Below are 21,940 nucleotides of genomic sequence, written 5' to 3' on the forward strand. Positions count from 1 at the left end.
AAAACATTTCCCGGATTTATGAAGCTACATTAATTACCCCCTAATATAGGGCGTTCGCCATTTTTGCCTGCACGAGTTCAAAACTACATAAATTCCCCCATTTGGCACTATTCTAAGTGAGATTTGTTACTTCGCCCCAACTCAGGAAAGTCTCGCATTTAATTAAAAGTTTCTGGCGAAGATTTAATTCCCAGGTTAGCTGCACCCACAAACTGGAAATTTGCAGCCAAACCTTTGCCCATCCATGATCCTTATGCTACCAAACTTGAATCCTGTAATTTGCGAAATTAAAAACAACGAGCGTCGGGGGATAACGCTCAGTCATGTGTAGAAGTATTTTGTACTTTCGGGCATAATTTCTCACTGTCACAAACTCAGTTACGCTTCGGGCACTTCTCCGATTATTAATTACTTCAACGCTTTAATTAAATTATCGAAATCCACGGTTAATTACTGCCCATACAAAAGGTTTAATAGCTCAAGTTGTAGTACAATCAATTCATTCAATAAATGGCAACGCGGCGCGGTTCTTTTGTTCCTAAAGGGCGAGATGCAGGGACGGGCTAGGAGAATTTAATTAAATGCACATTATAAACATTAAAATTATGAATTATCTCCCAGCTGGAACAAGACTCGAGATTAATTATTTCCATCTCGCCTATTAACTTTCCACTTCTCGTGCCTTAATTCGGTCCTCGTAAAGTTAAATTGACGCAAATTGCTTTTGAAAAACTGACAATTTAAACTGGCTTTTTATCCATGTTTATTTCTTGAAAAATCTCGTACACGCGAATCCCATTATTACAATATGTAATCTGCTCGGAAAGCATCAACAATCCCTGCAATACACCGGAGTGGCTGAAGTTTCGGAAGTCCAAATGCACTTATGCACTTAACCATAACATAAACTTCTTGCTGTCTAACTTGAACATCCCCTTTATTTCCCCGAGGAGACTTAGGAGGCCCTTAAATGATGCTGAGGTCGCGTCTAAACCCCATGCAATCAAATGCCCTAATTGAATAGTTAGCCCCAACTGTAGCAACAACTAAGAGCACATGGCAACGTCGATCGTCTTGTGATAGCTAATCGTTCAAAGAAAAGAGTGCTGCCGTGTTGCCGGTTTACTACCAGAATGTCTAACTTGAGACATTCGAATTAAATTTATTTCGGCGGACATATTATGCGAAAGGATTTTGCAGCCGGAATAACCCAATTAGTATTTAATTGGAGTTCTGAAACATTAATTAAACGCCCTATTAACCGTTCTGCCGCTCCCCCCCATGCGTGTGAAATTACGAAAGAAAATTGAAAATTCACTGTGCGGTTGCTGATTTAAGCCGGAATTTACTCCTGCCGTTCGTTAATGTTCGGTGCTTTTAATGGGTAGAAAAATTTGTGCCCTACAAGTTTTTGGTAAATTTAGGAACGTGGCTTTTAGTTTGAATGGGGCAGCTGTCGTTCTCAGAGTTAATGAGGATTTGAGCAAAACAGAGAGCCTCGAACTTTCTCTAGAACACACGATTGATGCGTTTCTATGAGGTGGCTGGAAATTCCTTTGATGCGACTGCAAATTTTCCCAAAATTAGCGACAAAATTCATCTAGTAATGAATGCCATTCTCGTAGTCTGCGCATAGCCTGAATGTCATTGTTTCGTCATTCACCTTTGACTGTCAGATTTTCTCAAACGTTCACCTTAGAGTGTTCTTCTCGAAGTGTTGTTGTGTGCAGTGTGCAAGGTGCCGTGTTAACTTCTCGTACTTTCCTCAACTATTTACGAAAAGTGGGTTCCACAAACTTGGCCAGAGTTACAGACGTTAGTTCCAGATTCCGTTAAATTTTGCATACTTCCCCCCGTTGTCAACAAAATTCCGGACAATGTCCTTGGGCGCAGAAGCGCCATCTGTGACTCATAACGATAAGTACAACCCCATTACTTTGGGACCTGCTATTTGGGCATTTTACTATTTCTGGTAAAATGGAAAGGAAAATTTATGACCATACTAAATGCCGTTTTTTGTGGCATATTGGCAGTAATGACAAAAAAAATGTGTCGAGAAGTTGTTAACCTGACCACCAGCGTCCTCCCGGAATTTCCACTGCGCGTCGAACGTCACCAGCGTGATTATGGGGAGTTTTCGCACTGTTCGTGGTGCCGCCAACTCGGCATGTCGCTGTCCCTGACGACGATTCAGCGGACAATAATGCCGCATGAGCTGCGGAGAACTTCCTCATTAAAAACTTCGAAAAGTCACTAAAATCAGTTTGGGAAATCATACCCTGTGTGACTCCAAACGTATTTGCAAGTATCATATGGCGGATACTATATGCGACTATTCAAAAGCAGCATAATTCGCGCTGAATAGAATTCCCAGTTCCAAACAATCTTGTGCACAAATCGCATTATTTATAGCCGAAAAGATACTTTCATGAAAGATGAACCCATGAGGAGGGCGAATGCAACATTCGTGCTGGGAAACCGCACCTCCAGACATCGCTCGAAATTGCCCTTTGGTGTGGAACAATACTTTTCCAGAAAGTATTTGAGTTGAAGGTGAACAATCGCTGATGTTTGCTCGTAATCAATCTTGTCTGAGAAAACAGCCAGCAACTTTCCATCTGGATCCATCACCCGCACTTCTCCGGGGATGACCATGTATAAACATCAGTCAGGGAGGAAATAGCGAGGAATTTTATGTCGCTATAAAGAAAATATTCCAGTGTGAAATGTGCCGCTTCCAAGAGGTGATATTCATTTAAAATTAGATCCGCGGCGTCTTGTTTCCTTTGGCAATTCCCCTTTGAATCGAAAAATATGAACTTAATAAATAATTCATTAGAAAAGGAAAACGTTTTTGGATCTTCCAGATGTTCCGAAAATACTCACATTTTCCCCTCAACCTATAAATTTCCTCCCACTTTATGCCGCAGCGAAGCTGCCGTTGATTTAGTTTTAGGTAGGTAACTGAAACGATTAAATCTCCGATTTAAACTAATTATCCCGCTTCATCAAACTTCAATCTGGGCTTCCAAATCGAGCTCACTGTTCCTTAAAAATACTCCCTGGTCTCGCTTTTCGCCTCAAGCTTTAATTCCATTTTCCCCCACTAAATTAGATTCCTTATTTACGTTGGATTGACGCCTAATTTAGTTTACGCTGTAAGAAAACTTTCCCGGGATCTGGATGGCAAATTTCGTTGCCAGAACTATAATAATAAACGAACACTTCAATTTGGAGAAAAGTTGAAAAATACGTGAGATGCGCGTAATGAGCAACATTCCCTTCAAAGTAATACGTTTTTTGACGAAATATCACATCACAATTCAACCCTTATCGAATGCTCCTCGTACATTGGCGAATCGTCATTGGAAGCTCGCGCGTGTCCCACAATGGGGGAAAATTCCAAATCGGCGATGAAAAGCAGTATTTAGGATTTGAGGGAATTTTTCAAGTTTTTCTTATTGGTTAGTGACAATCTAATTAGGATTTAATTTTACCGAATCGTTTGACACATCTTGGATTTGTTTTGCAATTCACCTGAGTCCGTCCCTGGTGACATTGACCAGCATTTGATAGGGATTTTCCACTGATATGTGACTAGTTTTTATAGGGATGTTTGAAAGCTGTTACGCTGGCACAGTAAGTGGCGTCGCTTCTCAGTTGAACGAGACGCCCCTGATTTTACGAGTAATTTCTGAACTAACAACGTTGTCCCCTTAAGCGTAAAAAGCCAGTGGCCTAGCCCAAATTTGCAAGTTTTAAATTATGTTCAATTTACGCTCTTTTAAAGCTATACCGCTCTCCACTCTGTTTCCCTGCATCTATTTTCGCTCCTTTAACAAAACTTTTTGATTAGCATTCTCTCATCCCTCAAGTAAAGCTCAAAAACTGCATTAAACTCCTATGAAAGTCGTCGGAATTACTGCTAATCGCCCGGGATGCAACTTTCAAAGAATGTCTTAAAGTATTTGATAAACTAAGAACTTTGAAGTTAAGCCAATATTTGAGTTTATTTGGAAACTTAAACTGTACCTGGAATCTGCAGGAAATTCAAACGAAAATCCTCGCTAATCCCGTGTACATTGACGCAAAATGTTTACTATCTTCCGTGGATGTCAAGGCGAGTGTCAAGGTTTGTTTTGCTTGTTATTGTAATGTGGTCGCCCACAGCGCTTTTATTCTTAGATTTCTAGTATGATGCGTATATTTAGTTTTAATTCAGAAATGTAAAGAAAAATTGGTTCGATGAGGCTGCCCCCGTATGGCTTGCACGCAAACCCCAAGGGCGTTACCACCCAAACGAAATGCCTTCCTTATCGCCCTTGTTGAGTCACAGTTCGTTCGATGAAGCGCCAGAGGCAAATATTTAAAAGAATTATATCGGAGTATTTTAACTGGCAACGTTCGCTATTGTGCGAAACTTAACGAGCTATTATTGCTTGCGCGTACGCTGGGATGAAAATTGCTGGAATCGCAAGGGGGGACTAGGGAATCACTAGGGGGGGAAACAATGTAATTAGAGAAAACATTGTTTTCCGGACAATGCTATTTAATGAAGAATCAAAAGGGAACATCGAGATTACCTGCCTTTATTAAATTTCAGGAACGATAGACTTCCAGAGGACTGATCATCTTGAGCCTGGGACGAAGGGGTTTCCCTTCATTCCAGGGGTGGTTTCGGTCGTTTTATTGTCTGAGAACGTAATGAATTAAGAAAATTGATGTAGAGGCTAATTAAGACTAATGAGTAACAGGTTATACAGGGCGTCCTGTGCGAGGAGCAATAGTGGTCCGAACTGGGCGAGACCGAAAGCGACTTTTGTCCCACTATATTCACAATTGTCCCGCTAATTGTAAATCTATGTGAGCCCGTGGGAATCGGGAAATGTTGAAATAATTCCCATATTATAGTATCCCTTCTACAGTATTTATATAGCTAATAGATTTTCCATTAGACAACAAATTATTTATTACCATTATTCGCGTTTCATTAAACCAACATTTGAACACATCCGAGCTCTCGACATGAAATCACAAACATTCTAGAAATTACTGTTTATTACTGCTCGTTAATTCAACGAATTCGAAAACGGCATGTGTGCACCATGACAAAAGCCTGATTTTTCGTTACTCCTTGAACACATGTGTCTGTGTTTGTCTAGTAGTTACTCAGCCGTTATCTAACGCTCTCGAAGACCGACCCTTATCGCGGCTTGTTGATCTTACAAAATCGTCATTTTTTCCTTGATAAAGCCTAATTATGCCTGTGTTGTTTCTGTATGAGCATGAGATCTCGAGTGAGCGCCCTGATTTCATTCCCACTTCCATCCTTCATTAAGACACCTGCCCACGGGCATAATTAGATACTCTCCATTAATTGAAACATGGAAGTCGAGTGTGGCAATAATCGCCATCATTTCCATTCAACACGCGATATTTCTTCGTAGTTAATTAACTCTTTATGTTCCCGACGTGTAGCAACAAATTCTAATGATAATAACGCGTTCCCGAACTTGGAGGACGAAATTTCGGTGGCAAAATTTAATAGAAGCGATGCCAAATAATGGCAAACCTAATGGTCCGGTCTTAGTTGGGGTTAATGTGGGTTAAAGCATGATTAAAATATACGTGTTTAATTACCGAGGTGAAGATATGAATACTAATTGTACCTATCGTGGCGCCGAAGGATCGATATTGTCTAAAGGAAAGTGAGAAACTTCGGTTTGAGACTTTGGGCAAAAAGGCATAAATTAGATAGGAAATACTGTTTGTCCGGTTGCCTAAGCAAACCGCGCAGGAGATCCGCACGCAGTGGTAGGAAATCTGGATTACACAAAGCCAAAGGAAGCTATTGCTCAGAAACTATTATCGTAATGAAAACCGGATTTCCCCTCACTGCATCGGGTCTTTCTAAGGCGTCAATTTTGCCTCATTATTAGAGACCAAATTTCAATCCTTAATCGCAGCGAAAAGGCTGGACACGTACAGGTGCTTGACAGAGGTCTCACGACAATGTTCGCACTAAAGTGATGTCGGAAGTAGCGCCAACATGTGCCCATCTCGAATTGGCAACCAAAGCATTTTTCTACCTAATTAGGCTCTTATTGCTCCTGGACGAAGTTGAGCTGATGAGCCGTTTGTATTCAACAACCGTCACCATCTAAATACGTTCAAATGGGTGACGGGGGTCTCTTAAAAGTTCCGGCTTTCGGACTAATTTGATGATTTTCGAGTCCCACAGCGAATTAAAAATAATTGTTGTCGTGACAAAAGTGTGAGCTTCGCCAATTGCAAAATGTTAAGCCCGATGACAACGACAGAACCATGACATGACGTGAAAAAACACAAGTGTCAAGTGAGTGTCAATCTGAATCCGTGTTTGTTGATTTTGCTTGCTTGGCCGCTTACAATAAAACTGGGCGTTAAAACAATTGAAAAATTGAGCGATAAAGTGAATTATTAATGGACGATTTTTTTGTACATGAAGCAAACTTGTAGTGTTGTCAGTCGACATACAATAATTATTAATAGAGTTAAATCGCTCTCCTTTTAAGCTTTTAATAAATAATTTCCAAGTACAAGCAGCAATAATAGACGTCGATATAGAAAAGGTAGAAAAAGGAAATTAAGTGATGTTCAGGGGCGCGTCGGATAGGGTCAATAACGTTAAAAATTGAAGTTTTCATTCGCGATTTTTCCAGACGAAGTCCCAAATACAGGGTGTCCCAAATAGCATTTTTCTTCCATATTGCTAATCTCACCTTCACTACTCGGATAACTCGAATTCGATCAGATCCAATAAACTTCAGCTGATGAACAGAAATCTCATACGGTGCAAACAACTGACCGCTCGCTGGACATTAAGTATGTGTATCAAATTTAATTCAATTCGGGCCAATTTGACCAGACTCATAACACTTTTATTAGACGTAACAAACCCAATAAGAGCTAAAGAGCTTAATTGAATTTGTGGCCACTAAAACTAAACCTATAATCCATTATGACTCATGTCAATGACGTGGAGCGACTCTTTTTATCTATCAGATAACTATGACTGAGAGGTAGTTATCTCGGCTTTAATTTTTTTACACTTCGATTTTTCGGCACTAGTAACAAGTTCCACCTACATAGTCAATAATTATTGTGTCTGGACACAGCAGCTTGGACTTTTTGACGTCATTAGGTTTTACTCACACATGAATAATAGAAAAGCGGGGCATGTTTCGTGCTACTCCCCTCATCAACATGTTAATTGGAAAGAATGGAAAGAATGTTCTATGCGTGATGTATATCCAGTGGACTCCATGAATATTCATATGTAATGAAACAAGTGCATTGAAAACTGTTGATAAATTTTAAGGCAATGTGCATGAGTTGCCTTAAAAGATGTCGGTAATAGTGCAATTTGGGATGAGAAAAGACCGAGTGCGCGCGTGATTTATTTTCCTTCAGATTAGATGAAGCGTATTGTTCTGAAATCATTTAGGATTTTCTATACAGGGTTGCTTATTAGTGCGTCAATCTACGAGGTGAATTGCACGTTATGATACTTAAAAATAACCTGAACGCAATATATACATACCACTCCCCAGGCGCTATATAGAACGTGCATATAGGGTTGCCTATTTAAGTGGAAACCTATAATGCGTTCACAAATTATTTTGATTCGTCCCCTTTGATAAAAGCCATACATAATTTAAATCTATACAATATAATTTACCAGAATGTTTAAAATGCTATATCGCTGTGACACCTCTGTAGGATTTTTTAGTGGTAGCCTAGGACAGAAACTTTAACAGACTTTGACCCGTTTGACAAAAACCTCTATCAATATCTCAATTAGTGATATAATACTCGATTTTGTAATGATCCTTCGTAATTTTACCGCTTCAGTTCGCTATTCAATGACGCATTTAATTATCCTAGTTTGATGGGAATTTTGGTCCTCCAAAAGTCAAAAAATCTGTTACAGATCTCTCCGAACAATCTAATCAATAAGTACCGTACAGAAATGCCTGTCTAATCTGAGTTTTTCCATGTAAAATTCATAATTCTAGGAGTGCTTAATTACATGTTTGTTTACGATATAGGTGTTAATGTACATTATGAAACGCGACTTCCCAACCTTGTTTTCCAGACTGCTAATTAAGTGTAACAATCAATCACCTTGATTGCAGCGCCAGGGTTTTATTTGATTAATTTAATTATTGGCTTTGGACGTGAGAGGGGAGATAACGGGGTGGCTGGTAATCATATACAGCGTGTCAATTTCGAAACTTTGAATTGCCTATAACTCTGAAAATTGAATTTTTTTTTCGAACTTTCGGCAAAATGAAGGGAAAACCAGTTTAATAGTGGTTGCAAGTTTCTACGTGTACCCCTAAGAGGGTAGCTACTCCAGTTTTTAAATTTTAAATTGCAACACCAATCATGTGAGACCTCATTTTAAAAGTTTTTGCAAACTGTATATTAAAAAAAACTAGTTTTAATAAAAAATTGTCGATTTTTGAGAAATTACAGCGTTTTTAATACAGGAATATCATATTTAAAAATATCCACAAAAACAGTTCAAAATATTCACTGTTTTTTTTCTAAACAAAAAATAGTCAGAATTCAACTTGTCTCACTTTTTCAGATATTTCAAGGGTAATGGATTGACATACTTCGGTAATTTGAAGCTGTAAATCTTGCAAGTTGGCCGACTTGGTTTTGTAAACGACTGATTTAGTGTGGCCTGAAAAAAAATCGAGGGGTGTTAAATCCGGTGATAGCGGTGGCCACTTTATTTCTCCTCTGCAACCAATCCACTTTCCTGGATAATTGTTGTCTTTAATACGATGGAGCACCATCCAATCGAAGATGTAAAAAAAATTTCATTTAATTACAGGTCGTTATCGCTAGAATTAGGGTACTCCTTTTACGGATACATGTAGAAACTTGCAGTCCCTGTTAAACTAGTTCCCCGTCCATTCTGTCAAAACGGTTTTTCAATGTTAAAAAAAAAAATCAGTCTTCGGAATTATAAGCAATCCAAAGCTTTGAAATTGGCACACTGCATGTGAATGGTTGTACATAGAAAGAGGAACGATTGCACTAGGGAATTTGGTAGTACTCACTGGGCGTTTCGACGGGTTGCAGGTGTTGCTGTGAAGGCAACGGCAGTGCGAGAATTTTCATATAAATCCAAAGCGTTGGTTCTCTGTTTTGCCACCTTCCCCTTTTTTAATCCCCCTTCCAATTTTTTTACACAATTTTTCCTCTCTTTCAGCCGATTGGTGGTCAGGGGCTGCACCCAACTGCACAACCCCTTTTCCTTATTCCAGCCTCACTTTCCGTTAATTTCTCTAGCAACCAGGGTCTTAATTAATTGGGCGGTAAAGTCTAAAGGAAATCTAATCGTTTTGCGGACGTTTTGCATTATTTTTTAAATTTCGAGTCGAACCGCTTTTCACGGGAAATCTTCGGACAAGTCCAACGAGCTTAAACTCGAAAAACATGCACAGCTCTAACCGGTCTCTAGTTTTTTCGCATTGTGAAATCGTCAGGCTCTGCCGTGTCTTAAGACAAACACGTCGAATTTGCACTCAATCTCGGCTGATTTTTCTCCGATCTTCCAGCAGATGTTGCGTCAAACTAAGTTAGCTCTAACAGTTTTCTGAGATTTTTCCGCGCTTCGAAGGCTCGCCATTTTCGAAGGCAAACACGTCGAGTTCACACTCAACTTCAGCAAATTTTTCCTCGACAAGACGGTGAGCTGGCCCGATCACAGAGGCAGCTCTAACCGGTGGGGATTTTTCCGCAAATTCCATTAAAATCGGGCTGCGAGGAGCAGGGCGAAATCGAACAAACGCGGCAAACTAGTCTTTTCCAAACTTACCTGGGCTTTGGGGGATATGTCCTTTTCGGCTGTTTCGCCCACTAAAAGTTCGAATTTCGAGCGACTGCAGTCAGTGTTTAATCAATTACTTATAGAAATCACAATGAAAAGCAAAAGCACACGCGACCTTCGGACATCATAATACGATTATTAAATACGTATTATGCTTTCGAAGTGAATTTTCTGGTGCTGTGTCGAAGAGAGGTGTTTTTTCTTTTTTTTTGGGTGCCGCAATTACATAGTTTCTTCGCAGGGCGAAAATTACTTTCCGAGTGTCTCAGTGTTACGTGCGCGAAACTGCGAACTCGTTGAAACGTGCAGCGTTCAACAATCGAAGCGTTTCATTGATAAACACAGGAGATTGGTAAAAATATATGTTTGTGTAATATTAAATCGGCAAATATGCGTCGATGTTGTTATCGCACGCGTGGCGAACGTCCCCGCTGGAAAGTCGCGCTCGCAACACTGGATATCGGCGGCATCGGCGCCAATCGGCGGCGCCGACGTCAAAGACGCGCTCGCTCGGACGGACTCGTCTCTTATCGACGCCGGAATCTCGAAAGATCGTTTGTTCGTTTTTTCCATTTTCCACCTGGATGGAGCAAAAAAATACGAAACAAACTCATGGATTATTCATTTATTCGTGTGTGACTTCTCTGCACTCGAAATAAGCGATCAAAGACGATCGGCACCGGAGCCGGTAATGGAGAGGTGACGTGGGCAATGAAGGAACGCCTCGGACGGCCGAAACGACCGCGGAGGAACGCGCATTTTTCGCGTACATACATGGAAGTTGATGGAGATTTCCTCCGTGGAAATTTGCCGGGAAAACTGCCTTGGGGCCAGCTTAAGGTTAACTCTAACCATTCTGGGAACGTTGTCGATTTGCGGCGTTTTCTTACTTTCAACCCGACACCCAATTTGAACGCAGTTTAAGCGAACTTTCCCTGAAAGCGACGCCGTAAAAGTGGAGGCAAAACGAGCTCCAACCGTTCGAGAGATATTTTCGGTTTACGACATAACTCTCGTATTTCTTTAGGTCGAGCGTACGTCCGACTTGAGTTAATTGCTCATGAAAGACGATTTTACGCTAAAACTGGAGTTGGCTCTAACTATTTTGCATATACCGGACGTTTCATCGCAATATGTCAAAGACTCCGGAGGTGAATCTGCGGGTGGTTTTAGGAAAAAGAAGCTCGTATGAGCATAAGAAAATTGCATAAAGCAAGTGGAGAGACACATCTTTTAAGGGGAAGTAACGTTTATAGTTCCACCAGTGGCGTCCCCGTTCACATGACCCTAAACGTTTTAAGCGAAAAATGCGGTACGCCACTGGTTTTTTTTGACGGCCGAGACATGCATTCTTGCAGGCGGAGGGCATGTCCAACACCTTATTTAGTTGTTCTTTTATTAGTAACGTAACGTACCCAATTTGGTCTTGTGGTCTTAATATTAGTCGTGTAGTTTTACCAAGTTAATCTTGTAATTTTAATATTTGCCAAAAAGTTTTTTTTTTGTATTTTCCCTGAAAAAAGTCAGCGTTATGAAAAGTATTCAAGGGGCCTTTTTCGCAGAAACATGGCGCATTCATGAAATTATTTTTATTTAAAAAAACCATATTTTTCGGTCAAAGTGTTCAGGGTCGCACCAATGGAGACGCCACTGGCAAGGTTAAAACCGCTGTTGTTCCCTTAAAGGATGTGTCTCTGCACCCACTTTACACTCAAATTTTCATAAAAATATCTGATGCAGGAACGGACTTAGGAAAAATTTTAAAAATTCTTATCACCCTGTATGCCAGACAGGGAGCGAAAACGAACTAATGTTGGTATGAACTTTTTTTCTTAAAGTCGTCCCCAGATTCGCTTCCCGAAATTTTGACGCGCTATTATAAAACGCCTTGTATTTCGAAAGCGACGTGCAAAGCGTTTTGGAACAAAGCAGTTTTATCCCCATTTCGTCGCTCCATTTCCACTCTAAAATCGCATGAACTTCTGAAAATCACGCTTAATGATTTGAACCGACTTCCAATTAATATCGCCACAGAGATAAAAAATGTATTTTCCATTAGGGAAGGCAAGCAAAAATTTCCATCGCGCGGAGCTTTCCGCGTAATTGACTGGACGAAGCCAGATTTCCAGTGAACAAACAGAGAATCTTTTCCATAAAAGTTTTGCTTTGACAAATGTTGTTTACTTTGCCAAAATGGGGAACAGCTTTAAATTTAGCCTGTCGATATTTTCGGACAGTCAAAATGTTTTGATATCACATTAAAGGCGGCATTTCGAATTTAATAAAGTGCAAAAACTTTCATTGGCGCGTTGCAAAAACATTTCATATTTAATCGATTTCCACTACAGAAGCGTTAATACTGGATGCTCCTCTTGGTTTGTATGTCATCTAGCACAGCTTGTAGTTCGTCGTCTTCGAACCGACCCTCCAGGGAGGGTATTAACGACTTTGCTTCCTCGGCCGTTTCGGGGCAAAGATTAGCTATTGCGGCCAGTTCGAATTTGTGCAGCTTTTTCTGGTTCAGTAAGCTGAAAGAGAGGAAAATCTAAAAGAAATAGCAAATTCATTACACTCGCAGCAACATTCATGCGACATGCACTATTATTTCAAGTATTTTCCGGGATAATTTACGCCGCACCTTCGCCATTTTATCAGGTTAAGTGTTTCTCGCCTTGTGCGGAAATAAATTCACAAGACGCCTTCGCTGTTTTGCAAAAGTTTTGATAAATTTTGTTTCTCATTGCACAAAAGACCACGAACCAAGCACCAATCCCTATAATATCACAAAGCCCCAACAAGAACGCCGCAACATTTGAACGTAGCGAGTATAAAAGTTTTAAAGGTCAGCTCTCTCAGAATAAACATGTTTTCTTTGAAAAGTTTAATCGAGTTAGCGCCTATAATTCCGCGAAACTTTAAACTTTCATATCGAAATTTAAGCAACCGTCAACACGTTTTATAAAAGTTTCCCAAGCCAAAGTCTTCCGGAATGTTTTTCTGGTATAGAATGGAAAATACGTACTTCCTGACTGCCGATATCGTTTCCTTGTTCTTGAATTTCCGGAATCTGTCCGTGTAGGTGAGGGTCTTCATGAATACATCGGAGAATTCTTGTTCGTCTTCCGCGGACTCGTTCTGGGCCTTGCGATGCTCCAATAACATGTGGACTTCCGATATTAAAAGCGTCTCGGCATTTTCAAACTCTTAAAGGAAGACACGACAAATCAATAATAATATGGAACCCGCATATATCATCAATTATGTAAATATGTTCTAGACGTTTGAGGCGGATGAGAAACTTTGAAATTCATCGATTAAGGAGAGCAATTTCAGACTGGTTGCCAAACTATTTTGGCTCTTGTTTTTTTACAGGTTAATGAGGGTTTACACCCGAAGGCTTTGGTAAAGGCTACAAAAAACTACTTTCAACTAGAACTTCCTTTATTTCTTAATATAGGCCTCAGCAACCAAAAAATCATACAACTTCCTAGTTTTATTAACATCAATTTTTAGCATGCTCCTGGCTTTCTGCAACTTTACATGTCCCACTTTAATATTTTCAGCCACCAAAAGCTCCTTCAGCTCCAAATAGGTAGCCGGGACGAGTCGAACAGTACTGCATATCTCCTTCTCCTTCTCAGTTAGTTTATCAAAGCCAGGTAATCCGATTATATCTAAAGGGGTAGATAAAGGCTTCTTCTTGGTGAATTTACTAGACAAATCGAAAGAAGCGTTTTTGTTTGCCCTCCAATTGAAGATTGGCTTGGAGCGAAAGAGTTTTAGTTTCTTTCTGTTTTCCTGGTGCATTTGATGGAGTTTTATATACATTCGGCCTTCAGGTAATGTAGTGATACCTATTCTTCTAAGGGCAAATAACCTGAAAGGCGAAAGGTCTTTTAAGTTTAATTTCAGGAATAACTTGCATTTTCTAACTTGGTATTTAAAACTCTCTTCCCATCTTAGGGCCAGAAACAAACTGACTGAACTTTGACTTACCTTTCAATTTGCACCTTCAACTCCCCTGTCCTATGCATGCCCTCCATTAGCATCTCAAACTTGGTAGGTTCACATGAGTGCATAAATCTCATAAATTTCTCATAAACAGGTCTCGTTATGGTCAAGTCATACCTATGCAACCAAGATAAAGTCTTTCTCAGTACCAGCAAACCATGCTGTGCTATAACCATCTTCCTTCTATGCCTCTCTCTTAATCTATTGTTATAATTCTGTGCTACTGCATATTGCAAGTTTGTCAATATTTCATAGCAAGGATGTTCTGTGTCTATAGGTTCTAAAGAAGCTACCAAGTCTTCAGCATTTTTGTCATACTCATTTTCAAAATCTCCTCTAGGAGGATTGTAGCCAGCTACTGATTGGTAGCCTACGGTGTTGTATGCATACCGAGGAGGATCTTCTGAATCTGTTAATTGGAATCGATAAGGCACTATTGTCTCAGGAAGAGCCATTTCCGTCTTAAAAACTGGCATGTTTTTACTCCCATTCCCATTCAAATAAAAATACTCATAATGCTCTTTAATCTCATTTACACTCCTATTTGGGAAATCCAAGGCAACCAACCCCCAATTCCCATAATACAATAATGAATCAATGAGCTTCAACTCTTCTTCGGCAGTCCAATCTGAGTTATTGAAGAGTAGGAAATCTATCTTCAAAACGCGATATTCGTGATTGTTTTCATGTTCCCCAAACTCGGCACCGTTAGCAAAACAGTCAAGACAAATATTCAACGAGCACTTTTCACAGAAAATGTACCTCAAAACTAACTCGTTAAAACAATTCGAACAATGGCCTAACACCACATTTCTATCGGAAACATTGATGAGGGCCGGGGGTTTGCTGAAGCTAGTAAAGTCAGTGTCTGAAAGGGGAGAAACACGCTTAAGGGGGCGACAAAAAAGGGCGAAAAACGGGAGGAAACCTACCCTTGGGAAACTGCAAATCTGCCGCATCTTCCTCTGTGAGATCCGTGTTTGTGTTGGCCATATTTTTTTGTTAAAGTAGTTCTTAAGGGCTAAATTTAATTACTAGTTCAGTAAATTGAGATTTAAATGAGGGTTCAAAAGGTGAGAAACAGGCTTCAATAGAATATTTCCGGAAAGAAAACTACTGGAGAATCATAACCTCAAAAAATGTATAACTGTGAATATGATCTTTTATTTGCCAATAATTTTTTTGTCCTTGCTTTACACCTAGAGGAACAAAGGAAAAAACTTTGACAAACTAGTATCAATAATGATATTTGACAAGAGACTAATGACATGTGTTCTCGTATGTTGCAAGGAGAAGCCACGACAAATGTGACGTCATCAAGAATAGTCATGACTAATTCTAATTTTAAGATATTAATATGCAAATTTAAAAACTATTTTTAATGCTTTCCAGAGTTTATCATGACACGATGTAATTGTAAATTGTAAAATATTAATAAATATGAAACCTAATAATATCTGGAAATTTATAAGATGATAATAGGGCAAATTAAAAAATCATGAAAGTGACCATGAAATTTCCTTTTCTCATTTATTTAATAGCTTACGCACATAATTGAATGAAAGTAATCGGTGACTACATATTAAGGCCTGAAGCTACATTTCTCATTAGGAAAGTGATACAATTATTGCGTCCTTGACAGTAATACATACATATTTCGATAATCGAAAAAGGGGTCAGATTTTCGTTACAGATATGTCCAAATATTCATTATTTACTTTAGTACAGGTTGATATCTAGGTATATGGGGTGAAGGGGCGTGGTAGTTTCTCAGAGATTTCGGTATATAAGCCTGAAGAAAAAATTTAATCTTCACTTTTAATACATAATCAGTTATAGCAACTTCAAGTATTAATCTAAATAAAAATGTACAAGGTAAGTTCATTAATTACAATTTTTGTTGTTATTTTTATTTGTTCATATTATTTAGGTATTTGTCATCGCCACCTTTTTGGCCTGCACCAGAGCTATAGAGCAAGCCACTTCTTTCGTCTCATTCAACGACAACCACAACCAAATTAACCACATCCAGTCCGCCCCTGTATCCTCGTATCCCAAATATTCCGCCCCTGCGTCCTCGTACCCCAAATACTCTGCCCCTGTCCCGGCTAAGGAAATTTACGCTGCAACCCCAGCTCTAACCAAGGCGGTTTTCCCAATAGTACAAGCATCCCCAGCCTACCAAGCACCTCAGTACCGTCAAATTCCTCAATACCACCAAACTCCAGCCCCCAAACTAGCCATCGCCAAAGTAGCCACCATCCCTGTGGTGGCTAAAGTACCAGTAGTACCCAAATACGTGCCTTCAGTCTACTCTGAGCACAAAGAGGAATATGCTCCTGCTCAATATGAGTTCGCCTATGTCATTGAGGACTCCCACACTGGTGACTACCACTCGCAGCAAGAGCACCGTGATGGTGACCATGTAGTAGGGCAATACTCTCTGCATGAAGCCGATGGTACTGTGAGGCTGGTCAAATACTCAGATGATGGGCATGGGTTCAATGCCGTGGTAGAAAGGCAGGGACACCCCACTGAGGCACCCGTGGCCTATAAAAAGCTGGTAGCTGTTCCAGCTGTTAGTCGTCACTACTAAAACACTGAATTAACTTTGAACTTGATTGTATATACCAAATTAGGTAAATTATTTATTTATTATAATAAAGATTGTTGCATTTGAAAATTTGATTCCATAAGCCGCTTCACCATTTTATCTTCTCGTGCGTGATTTTATATTGAAGTTCACACTCAACAAAAGGTTCAGATGAAGTCTCTGTTGAATTTCATCATTGTGGGACTCCATCGGAGCTCTTATTTTAGTTCTGTTTCGTCCTACTTCTTTCAGGACTTGGACACAAATTCAATCGAAATTTTACATGAAAAAGTGCGCTAAAATTCCTCAAAATTAGTGCAGATTTAACTTCATATGATGAAATGTATTCAATTTTGAAGGTGGAACCTATTTTCTGTCTTTGTTCTATCAATATGGTTTGTGGAGAAAAAAGAATATTTGAGTTTGAGATATGTCTGAAAATGTGTCAAATTTCGACTCAAGAGACCAGCAGGCTCTCTTACTCCTGCTTGTTAGGAATAAACAGAAAAGTGAAATAAATACATATTCTTTCGCCGTAATCACAATATACATGACAGTATTGATGATTTTTGATACACAGATCCGGACTAAGCTTGTAGTTTCTAAATTAGAAAAATTCCGACGATTTTCGAAAGTCGATAAAAATTGAAATAGAAAAAGATTTACTTTTTCCTGAGCCGATTTAGTGAGAAAATCAAAATAATCAACACTGCATCATTGCAACTTGTCCTCTTCTACAAGCTGAAAATGCAAACTGTTCCAGCGCCTTTTATAATTTCCTTATTATAATCTTCTCATACCAGCATTTTAATGTTTCTACCAAACTGCAAAACTGAATATGTAAAATGTTGTTGTGATAAAAAAAAAGTTGAATTAAAAAAATTTGAAAATCCAAGATGGCGGCTGTAAAAAAGCGAAGTTGATGATGGCCAAAATCGAAACGTCGGATTTCAAATATGACATCGCCACATGATAGAAGAGAAAAAGTTACCAAGACGAAGTGTCAAGCTGAGGAAAAAAAACAAAAATTTTTATTATTTTGGAATAAATCCGAAAGTCATCGGAATTGTTCAAATCTCAAAATGGCCCTGTCTCGACCTCCAAATCGCGCAACTTTGTCCCAATCCAACCAACCTCTTTTCGTCTATGCTTACTGAGCTCCCATGGCTGAGCTCCAAAAAGGGACACTCTGTGTATTTTCACCACTTTTACCTATTTTACTTCGATCGCGCAATATTGACACATATTAGAAAAGTTTCTGAGCGCCACTTAGACCAACAGTTTGTCATGTTAAATTTAATTAAAATTATCATATGTTGTACCCTCAAGCAAAACTATTGAACAATATCTCTAATGATCGAAATCTGTAGGCAATATATTCTTGGGCGGTTTAACCAATAACTGACCATGACCACATACCGGAATATTAATCACTGTTAATTATTAAAACGACCCCTTTAAACTGTATAAAACCTATATTACGTATTTAATATATTAAACATGGAGATGAGCAACACTGTTGTACTATAAAACATGATATATATCCTTCAGAAGAAACTTCTCTGTTAACTCAATGCAGGGTTAAACCTGTTATAAATCCAAAAAATTATTAGAAAAAAAACATGTTAAATGATTATTCACTAACCTAAAGCCTGATGATGAACTACTGTAGGATGCACTGCATGCCCTTGTCTCAGAACCACTGCATTAAATCCATTATGGTCATCTGCAGAATATTTTACAGTTCTTATGGTACCATCAGGTTCTTTCAGGGAGTACTCTCCTTGCACCACATCCCCGTGACGAACCTCCTTTTGTTCTTTGTTATCCCCGGTATGGTGATCAGCCACCCCATAGCCGAATTCATATTTCGGTGGCGCCTTAGTGAAATTTTCGGGTTATTGCAACATGCAGGGTTTCCCATATTCGACTCTCAACATGGGGATTTGCGACGTCGAGATAAAAAATATTCATTGTCTGGAGAAACAATAGCTCAACATTTTCACATTCTGTATTAGTGCATCCTACTTACTCCATTTCCATGGTAGAAATTCAAAACACCTATGTCAAAATGAATATCTCAATAAATATCAGATACTGATCACATGATAGGCATAGACGCGGTCTATTTTATTTATATTATTATTGCTAAATCGAATGTTTCCAAATAAGTGAGCGGTGCGGCTCATTGGCCAGCTCGCGGTCCAGACTTGAATCAACAACCAGAATGTTTAAAATATATTTTTAAAATACTGACAATGAATATTTTTGGTCCTGATGTAGCAAATCGGCAAATACGACATATGGTTGTTTTTCAATTATCAATAACTAGACGAATTTGTAAAAAAACGGTCAGGGAAAAAAAAGTTGGTGATGGTATTGAAAAACCAAAACGTCGTCTCTAAAAAACTATTTTCAAGTTTTAGCGCGGGGAAAACTGCCTTAAGAAAGCATTCTCCATTTTCGCGTTTCTCTGTAATTTAAGGCAGAAAAATAGCAATTTTCGGTTTTTCCAGATATTTCCGGAATTAATCGGAATTTTTTTTAATTAAAAAGGCAAAGTACTCCTCTGATAAAGGCGCAACTTTGCCTCCATTCAATCGTCTCTATATCTCTTACGGTTCCGAGATCCTCACGTTGAAAGTCGATTATGGGACGAGTTGTAGATGGTTGTGTAACTTACATAATAATCGATGGCCTTTGAGGATACGAGCGTGGGTGCGTGTCCGAGGGTCAAGAGAGGGCCATGCCCAAGGGTCAGCCCCAAACCAAGCCCTCCGTCAGAGATGAGGGGATGGGCCTTTGTGAGGGCTATCACCACTGTTAGGGCTGCGAGAGTCTGCAACGAACAACTGTTATCACAATTTTCTTTTGAGAATTCTCAATGCTCGTACTCTTCGAATCATCTTGTCTATATGGCACTTCTCAGCAATGACTACTAGCTCAACCAACAATAACCAACTTATATACAAAATCCATTATTCGACGTTCACTCGGCAAGGCTGTAAAAATAGGCCTAAACTCGTTCCAAATGTGCCTACCAGTTTGAGAAATCTCGCTCTGGTTTGCCAAAGAATAGGCCCAGTGACTTGCCTGCCCGGCGATTTTTTCCTAAAAGGGAGATAAATCACTAATGTAGAAATTTGTTTATGTAAGTTTTACAGCCGGAATAGCAATTATCAGTTATCCGAGATGTGGTACTGTGATAATAGTCGGTAGCTATGTATTTATCGCGGATTGATCTTTTCAGATCGATCAGGCCCATTAAAAATTGAATTAGTGCTTCATGTTTTGAAGATTGTTGTTATTGACGATCGATATTCCTCGAGGTTGCACGCGCGTTTCGTCCGATAATGTTTCTCCTATGGGGGCCCCCCCAGGAGCGCTAGAAATTCAGGATCAATTTTTATGTCTGGTGATGCTGTCAGGAATAAGAAATACGCACCAATGTTGGTCACGTGAGGTCCCGCAATGTGAGTTTGATAGTGCTTCGAACTAGGACAATATAGCGATGTTAACTCGGAGCAAAACGGGTTTTTAACTTTTCGTAATCTATCTGATGCCACTCTGTATAACTTTTCAGCGGTGAAACGAGGCATTTTCCTGAAAATTCGAATTAAATTCGAAAGTCTAGCGGCGCCCCCATTCCAGTTACGTCAGCCACAATAACGAAACAAAAGAAGGTCGCAAAGTTGACATCTCCAGATTTCACTGGCTCACGTTCCTGTCCTCACCCTGCGTAAAACAAACTGCCACTCCGGCATTTGATGAATCATACAAATGTATCTGAATCAGTTTAAATGTGGCGAATTGGGCTGGCATGCGAGTTCCAGGGTTACGATTCTGGTGAGTTTACCATGACAATTTAGAAAATTATTTTAGTGACTGTATAAATCCGGCAACATTGACGCGTTTGATAGATTGCTCTAAAACAATAGAGCAACGCAACCTGTAATATTTTTCCTCGATGTTATTCTCAATTCAGGGCTGGCCTTAGTAAGTCTGGCGTCTTGCGCGAAATTTTTAATCTCCACCCCCCTCTTCCACAAGACCGATACTGACTCCAACCACAACTTTTTAGCAGGAAAACTGAAAATTTAGCGATTTAAACCACTTTTGCTTTATTCACAACAAAAACAAGACTTAAAAGTAAATGGGGATGAACAATAAAAAGGACGCATGAAAATATTAAAGTAATCATTGACTATAAATTACTCCTGCAATCTTATCCCTAAAAAATGATTTCACTTAGCACATCTTTACGGGATTAATTCAGAGAGTTTCTAATGATGATGATATTCTATATGAGGATGTTCCGCATGTCCCTTCCTCTCGACATGCGCATTAAATCCATTTTTATGATCAGCCTCGTACTTCACAATACGGATAGTACCGTCAGGGTCATGAAGGGAGTATTCGCCTTCCACTTTATCTCCATAGCGCTTCTCGTGATGCTCATGAACATCGTGATGATGCGGATCATGCACTTCATACTTGTATTCATAATGAGGGAAAGACTAGAAAGAAGAATCAATGTGAGAATTGCGTAGATTCTGGGTTATCAAAGATTTTCTTACGTAAAATTCGATGATATGGTGTCCATGTCCTCCTCCGCCTCCTCCTCCTCCTCCTCCCTGGCTTGAGGAGACGTGGGAAGTACCCGCACTGGCAAGGGCAGCAAGGCAAAGCAAAACAAAAACTTTGGTGATCATGTTAGTGCTATTGGATTGAAGCTTGAGGTGCTACTAAGTCCTAAAGGTGACTGGACTTCATTTATATCGTTGAAAATTGAAAAAATCTTGTAAATTTATTCTCAAGAAAGTGTTTGTGTCATAGTGCTGCCCGTTGGTTTAATTAGCGAAAGACCAAATTGGTAATTAGCTAAAAATGGTTGAATTATTTGCATTAAGTATGAGTGGCACAGATTTATTTATACATTGAGCGCCATGGCAGACACTGGTGTCGGTTCCGTAAAATCATAATAGGCACCTGTGTCTGCTAATATTTCGTTGTGCCATGTTGCAGGAACATAAGCCATAAAACTTGTTGTTGAATCTGCCATGACCTGAAGTTGTAGGGCCCTAATTGCTTAACTTAAGATTAGGTGAACGTAAAAGCCCCTCGCTTTTTATTTGCATGGAAAGCGCAGCATTGAATTTCGATCAAACTACAATCATTACGGTTTAATAAAATGCAATTCGGTCACAAATATAATTTAGCATTTAAAGCGGTAATTCACAACTACCTAACATCGTTTCCCTTCCATGGAGTTCCATCAAATAATGTAAGAAACAAGTTTTACCTTTTAAAATTACATTTTTAGAGGTCTTTTTCAAGGCTGTGTGGCTCTAACAATGGCGAAAATGCGTACAAGAATTTATATATACAAGAAGATACAGAGAACTTGTGGAAGGTTGAGCTGAAAACACGATTTTAGCAATGTAAAT

The 21,940-nt window shown here is 39.4% G+C and overlaps 5 protein-coding genes across 7 annotated transcripts in view; 1 reads left to right on the forward strand and 4 right to left on the reverse strand.

The window, feature by feature from the left end:
* Window positions 1-10,328, reverse strand: part of LOC136414908 (high affinity cGMP-specific 3',5'-cyclic phosphodiesterase 9A-like) — a 39,648-nt gene extending 29,320 nt beyond the window's left edge. Inside the window, exon 1 of one of the 2 annotated variants that reach the window (XM_066399195.1) lies at window positions 9,878-10,328. The gene's annotated coding sequence lies outside the window, so the exon portion shown is untranslated. The remainder of the gene's footprint in view (window positions 1-9,877) is intronic. The other variant, XM_066399196.1, reaches the window with a different exon arrangement.
* Window positions 10,329-12,198: 1,870 nt separating this feature from the next.
* On the reverse strand, window positions 12,199-15,010 carry LOC136414606 (DNA-directed RNA polymerase II subunit Rpb4-like). 2 transcript variants are annotated; one of them, XM_066398730.1, is made up of 3 exons: window positions 14,833-14,986; window positions 12,912-13,092; window positions 12,199-12,417 (listed from the first exon to the last, which is right to left on the reverse strand). In XM_066398730.1, the coding sequence occupies exons 1-3, from the start codon at window positions 14,891-14,893 to the stop codon at window positions 12,243-12,245; spliced, it is 417 nt and encodes a 138-aa protein (XP_066254827.1). In that variant the 5' UTR covers window positions 14,894-14,986; the 3' UTR covers window positions 12,199-12,242. The 2 variants fall into 2 exon arrangements, with proteins under 2 accessions (XP_066254827.1, XP_066254826.1); XM_066398729.1 differs by lacking the exons at window positions 12,199-12,417; window positions 12,912-13,092 and adding exons at window positions 13,301-13,766; window positions 13,886-14,768 and having other exon boundaries at window positions 14,833-15,010.
* A 756-nt stretch (window positions 15,011-15,766) lies between these two features.
* LOC136414848 (cuticle protein 19-like) lies at window positions 15,767-16,616 on the forward strand. Its single transcript, XM_066399065.1, has 2 exons — window positions 15,767-15,775; window positions 15,831-16,616. The coding sequence occupies exons 1-2, from the start codon at window positions 15,767-15,769 to the stop codon at window positions 16,494-16,496; spliced, it is 675 nt and encodes a 224-aa protein (XP_066255162.1). The 3' UTR covers window positions 16,497-16,616.
* Window positions 16,617-17,955: 1,339 nt separating this feature from the next.
* Window positions 17,956-19,506, reverse strand: LOC136414607 (adult-specific cuticular protein ACP-20-like). Its single transcript, XM_066398732.1, has 4 exons — window positions 19,388-19,506; window positions 19,177-19,332; window positions 18,139-18,373; window positions 17,956-18,080 (listed from the first exon to the last, which is right to left on the reverse strand). The coding sequence occupies exons 1-4, from the start codon at window positions 19,397-19,399 to the stop codon at window positions 18,064-18,066; spliced, it is 420 nt and encodes a 139-aa protein (XP_066254829.1). The 5' UTR covers window positions 19,400-19,506; the 3' UTR covers window positions 17,956-18,063.
* Window positions 19,507-20,724: 1,218 nt separating this feature from the next.
* On the reverse strand, window positions 20,725-21,250 carry LOC136414608 (adult-specific cuticular protein ACP-20-like). The gene is made up of 2 exons (XM_066398733.1): window positions 21,071-21,250; window positions 20,725-21,010 (listed from the first exon to the last, which is right to left on the reverse strand). The coding sequence occupies exons 1-2, from the start codon at window positions 21,203-21,205 to the stop codon at window positions 20,777-20,779; spliced, it is 369 nt and encodes a 122-aa protein (XP_066254830.1). The 5' UTR covers window positions 21,206-21,250; the 3' UTR covers window positions 20,725-20,776.
* Between the last annotated feature and the right edge of the window lie 690 nt (window positions 21,251-21,940).

Source organism: Euwallacea similis, chromosome 18, assembly GCF_039881205.1.
Source record: "Euwallacea similis isolate ESF13 chromosome 18, ESF131.1, whole genome shotgun sequence".
Taxonomy (NCBI): domain Eukaryota; kingdom Metazoa; phylum Arthropoda; class Insecta; order Coleoptera; family Curculionidae; genus Euwallacea; species Euwallacea similis.